At 39.9% G+C, this 10,781-nt stretch overlaps 1 protein-coding gene across 1 annotated transcript; it reads left to right on the forward strand.

The window, feature by feature from the left end:
* Positions 1 to 275: 275 nt before the first annotated feature.
* Positions 276 to 4,665, forward strand: LOC103774643 (sodium-dependent neutral amino acid transporter B(0)AT1-like). Its single transcript, XM_008942059.1, has 4 exons — positions 276 to 514; positions 1,098 to 1,257; positions 3,531 to 3,693; positions 4,456 to 4,665. The coding sequence occupies exons 1-4, from the start codon at positions 364 to 366 to the stop codon at positions 4,663 to 4,665; spliced, it is 684 nt and encodes a 227-aa protein (XP_008940307.1). The 5' UTR covers positions 276 to 363.
* Positions 4,666 to 10,781: the final 6,116 nt, after the last annotated feature.

Genomic DNA, 10,781 nt, shown 5'->3' on the forward strand with positions numbered 1-10,781 from the left:
CCAACCTAAATGATTCTATGATATATTTCTCTTGATTGACTGCAATTGGCTTGGAGTGCTCTTGGGGTGAATAATTACTTTTGTTTACCTCATTTTGCCTTTGAAGAGATAAACTATTTAACTCCTCTGAAAAGTTTTGACAATCTGGTAGACTAGTAGCTAAAACCACAAGTGTTCTAGGCTGACTTCATGTAGCTGGCAAAACAGTAGTTGGTATTTCGTACACCAAGGGTAGTGAATACTGATGTAAATGTAAGTGCTGCAAAATGTTAATGAGCCTAATTTTGGAGCTTCTGAAATCTTCCACAGGGGGTTGAAGGAACTGGCCTAGCCTTTATTGTCTTCACTGAAGCTATCACCAAAATGCCTGTCTCACCTTTGTGGTCCATCCTCTTCTTCATCATGCTCTTCTGCTTGGGTTTGTCATCTATGTTTGGAAATATGGAAGGTGTGCTTGTACCTTTACAAGATCTTAAGATTATACCCCCCAAAGTGCCTAAGGAAATTATTACTGGTAAGTACTTCTTTAGAGACAAGTGACCCTCCCACCCTCAGGGAACAGCTTGTATGCTGAAAAACCAACCCACCCTCATCTACTTTCTGACCTGACGTGGTTCTAAGACTGCTAGATAGGATACTGAAGGTTTGCTCAAGTCCCTCAACAAGGCAGCTCCTGTGAGGTTCCTTCTGAGCCTGCAGACAGCTGCTCAGCCTGTGGCTTGCCCATCAGCTTGCTCATGCTGATTATCACCTCCTCCTGTGGGAAGCTGGAGGACCTGAGCCCTTCCTCCAGGCAGGATTTGTCTCAGTGCAACATTGTCCCACCAGCTAGGAGGAAGAGGATCTGTTTTCTCTCCTCAGCCTCCTCCTGTTTTATTTGCAGCATCTCCCACCTGTTCAATGTTAGGAGAGTTTTGCCATTTCACCTGCATGGAAGCACAGGGGTTACCTTGGGGCTGCAACTGCATTAAAAGTTACTTCTAAAGCTTTATAGCTATTGAGGAAATAGAATACTTTTTTTTTTTTTTTCTCTTTTGCTTTCTATGCATAAATGTGGTGTTGTTTTGTTTTGTTTTGTTTTGTTTTCTTTTTCACAGGTCTTATTTGCCTGGGGTCTTACTTGATAGCTTTTATTTTTGTGCTAAAGTCTGGAAATTACTGGCTGGCTCTATTTGACAACTTTGCTGGCTCTATTCCCTTGCTAATAATTGCATTTTTTGAGATGTTTTCAGTCGTCTACATTTATGGAATAGACAGGTATGGAATACAAGTTAAACACTGTATAAATTGTTTAGTCGTATTGCTGTAATCTTACTATAACTCAGTGCAGAGAATCTCTCTTCTAGAAATCACTAAAATTACACAACTGTAGTTTAGGGTTGCTTATATGATTTAGGTTTCTAAAATAGTTCTCAGCAAAAAGAAACAATGCTTTGTTAAGAGTGCAGTGGGGATTTTTATTTGTACATGAAAGTTTTCCACTTTATTAATACATTACAGATAATGACCTATAACAACCAAAATGAACACATCTCTAAGATATTTCAAGAAAATATTAAGCATTAGCAAGTGCCCTAGAGTATGCCCTAATAATATGACTGCAAATAATTATTTTTAAAGTGGGCAGCAGAATGTAAGCATTTATAAAAGTTACATAGTGCTACTAGAGCTCATTTGCATCCTAAATTTAGTGACATTTAAAATAAATCTCCCTCAGGATAATTGCATCAAAGATTTAGTTAGTAGAAGCAAAATACAGGCACATTGGCACCGAGCTGTAAGTTTAAGACAGAGGTATATCCCAGGAGTGTTTAAAGTGAATGCTAAATGATATTGTCCAAAGCAGGGATCTCCTGGCAGATACTGTTTTACAGCAGGATGCAGCTCCAAGGCTACTGAGTTATGGTCTTAGCTGATAGATTCAGAACTTTTATCAGTTGTAGCAGTGAATAACTGTCCTATCAGCTTTCTAAAGATGTGATAAATCAAATTTTGCCATCTTTCTTTTCATAATAAATGTACAAAAAATATGATAAAAGCATGGGAAGTTCAATCACTGATAGGTTTTGCTTGAACCTGTGCCAGACCTTCCAGTTGTGCTGCTCCTGGCAATGGGGTGAATGCCCTTGTGGCCCATCTTCCCATACTGAAAGTGTTATACCACCTAAGGAGATGTGAATCAACTTATGTATGCTAGATGAGCAGAGGGAGTACCCTAGAAAAACAAGGCTTATTTTAACTTGGTAAGGACAGAAAAGTCTGTGTTGATCACTTTTTCTTCCCTTTAAAATCTCAGAGCACTTTACAGAGTGCAAGCTAAATACAAATTAAAACTATTCCCGGGACACAGACATGGGCGAAGGCCATAGAGGGGTGGGGATTGAGTCAGAAAGGAGCTTCACACCAAACTTCCATGGTCCTGGCCAGTACACACCACTGTAGCCCTCTTTGAGTGCAGAGCTTATCAGGGCTGCCCAAAGGTAGTGGTGTCTGCCCCAGATGAATTTCTGTGACTTGTTTCCTAAGAGAGTCATTGGTAAAAGGATGTCTCATCTGCTTGAAGGACAATCTGCATCTTGTCTGTGACACACATTTGAACTACACTTGGGCATGCTCTGCAGTTAGGACATGGGGCTCCATATAATTTTAAGAATGATACCTAGATCTTAAAGATTAGGGAAGAAGAGATAAAATAAATTTTCGTAGTAGTTGAGACTCAGCTGAATTCTGTGTGTTGTTCATAGCTGTAGCACCAACTGAATAGTCACTTCAGACCTATGCCCATAGGATATGCAGGAAAGCCAGACAAGAGGACTAACAACAGAAGTCCCAAACTTCTGAAATTAATATTTTTTAAGAAGCCTGTTCACCTGGTGCTGCATCATATCTGGAGATCATTAACCATTTCAGGACTGGTTGCAAACAGTATCACTCTCAATGCAGGAATTCTTCCTTCTTGTGGAGGCGTTTTTGCCCCATTTCCACTGCATGCTCTATGAATAACCCAAACAACACATTTTTAGGTGTTCTTAATAATGTGTAAGGTTAAATTTTGTTTAATTTTTTCTCAACCTGAGAAAACTGGTAGAAATCCAAATTAAGCAAACGCTACACTTAGAATCTAATTTTTGAAAAAATAGTTAAATTTGCTTTTGCTTTTTTAATATTGTGTAATTCTTTTTAATTTATGCAGCTCTGAGATCTTTACCAAAAAATCATGAAACCATACTGCAAAATGTTACAGGGAAAATCCGTCTGCATTAACTCTTTTGTGTTGTAATTATTTTGCATATGCTTCACAGACTTCTTGAAGTACAGTTCCCAAAATAATTTCCCTGACTGGCAACATCTGCCTTAATTTGAAGTTCTTAGGCCTATCCCGATGTTGTTATCAGTCCTGCTTTCACACTGACATTTGCAAAGTCCTGGGAAGCGTGGCTAGGGGAAGTTTGGAATTTCCTGTTTATGAGCAGGCACCCTTTGATCCTGACCAGTTTTTACTGTCCTGAGCTTCCTGGTTTTGTTTCTAGGTTTAATAAGGATATTGAGTTCATGATTGGACACAAGCCCAACATTTTCTGGCAGATTACCTGGAGAGTTGTCAGTCCTCTCATTATGTTAGTTATCTTCTTCTTTTATTTTGTGGTGAAAGTCAACGAAGAACTGCTCTACAGCATTTGGGACCCTAGCTATGTAAGTATATAAACCCAAAATATTTGTTTAGAATTATTTTATGTAAGAGTCATGTAACACCAGTTATATTCATCTCCCACCTTTAACAGTTTTCCAGTATAAAAAAAAAATACTACAAGACATAAAGTAATAATAAAATATAACACTTAGAAAAATAAGTCCTAAATTCAACTGTGATACCTTTCAGCTGGTATACAGTGACACCTGAGTAGCTTTTCCAAAGTGGATAAACCCGAAACATTAATCCAGTTGTTGGGTAAGACTGAACCACATGTCAGTTCCCCAGCAAGGACTATAGAAGAGCTGAAAATGTCACAGCCTTTCTACATTGACAAAGGACCAAATCTGCAAAGCTATTTTGATATTGCACTCGTTTCTGTAGGCATTTAAAATCACAGAACTGCACTAATGCTGGTTACTCATCATTGACAGAAGAAATTAATATTAATTAAAGCCACCCCCAGCCCCACACTCCTTTGTGCCTAGGAAGTGAGCCAGGAGCAGTCCCACAGGTGTCCCTTCCTAGCTCTTGCTTCTTTCATGCCATCTTCTTTCCACCACTTTTAAGTAAAAATTAGTCCAAAACAGCTGAGACTTGAAACCTTTGAGCTGGAAACTGTTGTGGAATTGGCAAATTATTCTGCCACTGTGATTAGCTCCTGTTCTGATGACATTTTTGATCTGCTGATTTATTGAATGTATGCGTGTTCCCAGGTATTTGCTTCTCACGACTTTCTACAACTTGATTGTTTGCTCTTTCAGGAGGAGTTCCCCAAAACACAGAAGGTTGAATATCCCAATTGGGTGTATGCTATTATTGTAATCCTTGCTGGTGTGCCTAGTTTGGCCATCCCTGTCTTTGCCATCTACAAAGCCATCAGAAATTGCTGTCAGAAAAAAAATGATCGTACGGGCCTTATGATCTCCACGTCTGAGACTTCTGTTAATGGAAACTTAAAGTATTCATCGTAAAACCATTGTTAAAATGTGGAAGAATGCTTTGCCAGTAAGAAAAGTTTGTTTGTGTTTTAAAAGAATCCAGAGTTAATTTTATTTTCATAAAATAACAACTATGTGTTGATTCCAGGTAAACCTTTGTTTACTGAACAACGCAATGCACTGTGAAGAGCGAATGGCTTGGATCCTGGAACCAAAACAGCCACATTTGCAAGTGATTGGGGCACCAGGCCAAATATTTTGTCCTCCTGGTTTTGAAGCCAGCTTATTTGAAAGTGGCTTGCAGTACTCTGTATGAAGATGCATTGCCCTTGACATGCCTTAAGTGACTCTTCCTTGTGCAGTCATGCTGGTTGGGTGGCCAATATGAAGGACAACTTAATATTGACTGCTCTTGCACATTAAATTGTTTTTACTTTACATGCCACTGTGTTGCACAAAGCCACCAATACTATTTGTCTCATGCAGAAGTTTAAAATATTTAATAAAAACATTTCTAAGTATGAGAATGAAAGTTTGATTCATTTCTAATTATGGATATTTTATTAATTGCCTATTAATTCCAAGTTCCCAGCAGACAGTGCTGCTTTTGCTGATGCCAGAAGAGGTAGTCTTGCAGAGGGGCAGCAGCAGCTCAGGAAATGGCAAAATCTGCTCTCTCTGGCAGTCATGAGCAAGCAGTGCACCACTTGCCTGGGAGATCCATGCTGGTGGGGGATCCGAGACACCCAAGCAGTGCAAAACTTCTTGTCCTAGTCTGTCACAATCAAGGTAGGTAGCTCTAGTTCAGATACACTCAGAACCATGCACAGGCACAGCTACCTTGCAACTATTTCAAGCTTCTAACCTTCATGTGACCCCGAGGAGCTCAGTCAGGAGTCCCATTCCTTATGTGGTCACTGAGGAGAGAAAGTGGCACCACTGGGGCACCCAGGCTGAATCCCAGAAGCAGACAGTGCATATGTCCCCTCTGGATAGGTGGCTCTTTCATCCAGCTGTCCCTGTACACAGGCAATACATTTGTAACACTTTGCAGCTCTTCCTATACCCACCTTTTAAGACAAGATTGATTCAGTTTACACCCTGACACTCCCTTATAATCCAAATACTCACTTACAAGAAATAGGGATACTTAGGGTATATGTACTCTAGAGTAGTATATCTTCAGAGAAGGAAAAAAAACATCCATCTTCACTTAGATAATCTTCCCATTCCAAAAACAGGAATCCAGGCATAATGTGTTGGTTTCCTGAAGCAAGCAAGCTGACTGGCTGATCCGTTTAGTGTGAACTGATTTGGCATGCAAAACAGCAAAACCCTGGTATAACTGTCAGACAACAGAAGAACATTCTCACATACTTTCAACTGAAGGAAAGCATTCAGCTCTTGCATTCATCAGTAACTATTTAATTAACAATAAAAATAGTCACTTGGGATTCATTGACAGGTGGGAGGTGATTAACCTCTAGCAGCTGTAGTGAAAATGGACCAAATTCCAATGTCTGCACATATACAGTCTCATTTTTCTTGGTTTTGGTTTTTGTTTTATTTACTTTTTGCATCTGCAAAAGTTGTCTTTGCTTGTTTACTCTATTAACAAGCTATGAAATGAAATGGCAACTCTTTATGCAGAGATTTTTCCAAGTCTTTTACGATTTTAATAAGTCTCCTGTGAAAGTTTTTTTTTTTTTAATTGTATTCAGCGTCACACTTCTCTGAAAGTATCTGAGAACAGAAGGAGAACAGAAAAGAAAATCTTGTTTGATCTTGAGTTACCCATTAACAACATATTTCCAAGTTCTCTAACTATAGAAGGAGCTTGAAAAAAGTCAGGAGTGGTAACTTTATAAAAATAATTCCTGGTTTTGTCTTTAAACTGCGGTTTTGGCAATGAGACGCTCCTCTGCATCACATAAAAAGAAAGCTCCACCTCTCTTTCCAGGATCCTCCAGCTGCCCCACATAAAACCTTCAGCAGAGACAGATTTTGAAGCATCTTCTCATTTATTGGGAAAGGGGCTAAGTAGCCAAGGATACTTCATTAAGATGTCAAAAGATTTCTCAGTGCCACCCGAAACCCCTAAAGAAGATGGCAGACCCAAGTGGGACAATAAGTTCCAGTACATTTTAAGCTGTGTCGGATTTGCCGTGGGGCTGGGGAACGTGTGGAGATTTCCATACTTGTGTCAGATACACGGAGGCGGTAAGACTGAAATGGGGCTTTCTGAAACGTTAAACCACAGTTCTAATCTAACTATACTAACGTGTGATGGGCACGGAAGTTATACATTTGTGTCACTTTTTGTTGTTGTTTTTTACTAATTCTCATAAATGCTTTGCACCAGTTAGATGATTTTTTTTTTCTATAGAAGTGTATTTTCATTTTAAAATGATGCATCTGTTTAAGAAGTAACATCAGACTAATACTGACTCTCACCAAAACAAATGTTAAAGTTCTTAAATTGCTGCTTCAGTCCTGATGGGAGCAGGAAACTGAACCTATGGCTTGTTGCATTAAGGAACACTGAGAAGTCCTGGGGAGGCATGAGTGAACCAGCCCCCAGACAAAACAGTCACTGCACTTTCCTCTAGGAAAGTGAGCAGATTATTTCACTCCCTTCTGTGATGCTTTTAGGAGCTACCTCATCATCTGGAACTGCACCTGAACAAAACTAAATTGTACTTTTTGATGTCTGTGATGCTCTTTAAAAGGCTCAGCTGGTAGAACACCAATAGGAGCCTGCCAGACAGACAGCTGCCCAAGACTGTCCCTGGGCACCATTCCCACAAAGAATTGCTTTAGAAGCAGCCAATTTAGTAAATATAAATGGATCAGAAAAGAGCACTTGATAACTCACCATTCACAGTAGCTTTTGAGATCTGCCACAGTAAGCTGTCTAGAGCAGAGTGAGATGATAGCCAATTGTTTTAGCCCAGTATTAATCATTATCTTTCAATTATCTGGAGAAACAGAAAATTCAAACCTGGAGAAACTGCCAGAGAGAAATTTGTAAATTCAAGGTTGTTCTACCAAGGTTTCTGTATTGTTTGATAAACTACACCATATTTCTGTCAACCAAGGACCCCAGAATGGATGCTGCCTTTAATGGAAGGAGGTGTTTCAGAAAGAAGTAGCCACTTAGGGACTCTGGTAAGCAGTTGAATGAATGAGATGTAGCAGGTTATATCAACAAAAAGAATCTTGTCTTATATAAGCAGAGTGCTAGGAGAGCACAGGTGGAGATACTGCTATCAACACAAAGACAACTTCTGAACTTCTGCCTTCTTCTGAAAGACAACCTTTCCAAACTAACTTGAAAAATTAGACAAAATGCAGAAAAGTCCCAACAATTATTCAAGGTCTCAAAAAACATATAGGACAAGGGATGACTTAAGAATCCAATCTATCTAGCTCACAAAATTGCATACTCTATGAACGAGCAAATAGAAATTATTTTGATAGTAAGGAGCTCTTTAATGTTGAACATGTAACAACTGAAAGTTACAGTTACATGCATTCAAATAAGAAAAGAGAAGTAGGTTAGATTCCTCCCAGGAGGAGGAACATTTTCCTTTCTACAGGATGTGAAACCCAGAGAAAGCCTCTCAGACAAGTGCCATAACCCAGTGGTTGGAAAGTCAGAGGTGCAAGCACCCTGTTCCTCTGTGTTTGCCCATGGGAATGGCTGGAAAAAGCCTGTCACTTCAGTTAATGATATATAAGTTAATGAGATATGACATCCTCATAGCAGATATGGCACGGGGTCTGAAAGAAGATGTTCTGGAGCAGGAGCTGTAGATCAGGCAGCATCTCAGAGAGCCTTTCTATCTTGGAGCAAGGAAACAAGCATTCAATGATAACAAACAAGATAGTAAAGCTAACATTATGTGATACTTCTGTAATGTAATGAACAGGTAACATAAAGCACTCAGTGGAAGGTTTGAAACTCACAGATGGGCCCACAGCAACACACAGCTTCTCTGCACTTCTCATTACACAGAGCTGCTTCTGGGGCCACCAAGTGCATGAGGCTGCATGATCTTTGTGGTTCAGGGTTTTTTATTGTTCTACTAACTGTAAAAAGGCTCCCACATCTTCCTATGAAGCACCAAGGGTTGCTTTTCCATGCTGGAGGCAGGGCACCAGCTGTTTTTCAATCTCTTCAGATCCCAGCCTCACTTCAGAAGACTTGCAACACTTGCCTCCTACTGAGGTTTGATCTCTCCCCTCCATCTCTCCTCTTCAGGGTCGCCTGCATCCTTGCCCAACACACCTCTACCTCCCCAAGAGAAGCATGAGTCCAAGTGCAAGGAGACCCATGATGACCTGTCTTACAGACTGCAGAGTGCTCTGAATGTCTGTTTGCTTGTGTATCCACCTTCTGAGATGGATATATCCCACAGTAGCTGCTAGGGACAAAAAGGGTTTAGAGCAGGTTTAAGGATAATAAAAATAGGAAACTGCTTCAGGGATAAAGGTTGAGTTGTTCCTTTGCTCCATGAATAATTTTGCTAGTGAAAAAAACAGTTTAAAATAGCTAGCAGACTCAATAACAGCATATGGCTACTTTGCATCACTACAAGCAGTGGCATAAGACAGTGGTGAGTAAAGGTCAGTGTATGGATGTACAGCCAATGTATGGGTGTACGGCCAATATGTAGATGTATGGCTAATGTTTGGTCACTGGATTTTAACAAGGGGCTCAGAGAGCTCAAAAGCATGCTGGACTCTGACAAAGTGCTGTAGGGGTTGTGGATAATTTATCCCATAAAGCTAGCATTGGAAGAGTTAGTTATGAAGACCACCAAGAAGACAGAGCTGTTGGGTTTAAACCACTGTACGCTTTAGTTGCATCTTTCTTCTGCCAGTTTAAAGCAGGTATGTGATTTGGGGTTGCATTTTCAAAAGCAAGTAATTCAGATGCAAAAGCTCAATAAATTTTCAGGTGTACTGGAGCATAAATCCTGCTCATATGCATCTGAAGATGTGAACATAGGAGTGACCAGCAGTATCGTGGTCAACCAGGAGCCCTGAGAGATGCAGTGGTTCTATGCCTGCAGCCACAGCCACAAGTGCACTGACACCTGGTATGGATATGGCACAGACATGCTCTAAAGCTGGACATCTTCTGGGGCACACATCACAGATACGCAGCTGGTTCAGGTGAAATCCAAGTGTTTAAGAGTTAGGCAGTGCACTTTTCCTCATTTCTAGACCTTCTGAAAAAACAAGGGATAAAAATAAGTTATTGTATATTTGTCTCATGTCAGCTGTTCTCACCAGACCTCTGGACCTTACTCACTGCACATTAGTGTTACTCAGTAACTCAGATCTAATAAAATATCAGTTTTGCTGACATTTATCACCCACTATCGTTACTGATTATTTGGATTTATTGCCTGAGTTAAGTTAGCTGTTTACTTTTCATGACTAATGGATATGAAGGTTGTTTGCCACAGCAAGTGGAGACAAACAAAAAGGTTCCCAGGCAACTGGGATTGAAAAGAAGTCTCCAAATGGCCCAGCATATAGTTTGCCACTTACAGCTGAGGCTCAAATCATATAGCGGTGTATGTACACATAGAGGCATCGATGAGACTTAAACCCCAGCCCAGTTCTAGCTGGAACTTACTGCAGCGCTCTACTTTTGATTATAGCTAGTGTACATATGCTTGCCTAACTCATGGGTAGTAAAACTGCCCATAGTGCCCAAGCCTACAGGATGACTGAAAAATATCTTTAATATAAAATACAGTTTCTTTCTAGGAAAACAAATACACATAAACACTGAAGTCATGTGCTAAAAAGGGAGAACTGTTTACTTCTGGGGCAATGATTTACAGACTTTCATAACTCATGGCCTACTTCACCTTTTGTTAGAATTTGAACTACAGCTTGCTGTGAAATGCAGTTGCCTGGCTCACTGTGTCCTCAGAAGGAAAAAAAAATCTTAAAGAAACAACAGGTAGACCTTGAAGATACTGTAAAGAAATAAAAGTATATTGGGAAGAGCAGAACAGTTTATTCTCCAATAGAAAAATTAATTATGTTACAAGTAACAAACTTCATTTTCTGGATTGCTACCACATCATGCTCAAGTCCTTAAGTCATCTCTAAGCACATGGAAGAGA

Source organism: Merops nubicus, unplaced genomic scaffold, assembly GCF_000691845.1.
Source record: "Merops nubicus isolate BGI_N331 unplaced genomic scaffold, ASM69184v1 Scaffold53666, whole genome shotgun sequence".
NCBI classification, from domain to species: domain Eukaryota; kingdom Metazoa; phylum Chordata; class Aves; order Coraciiformes; family Meropidae; genus Merops; species Merops nubicus.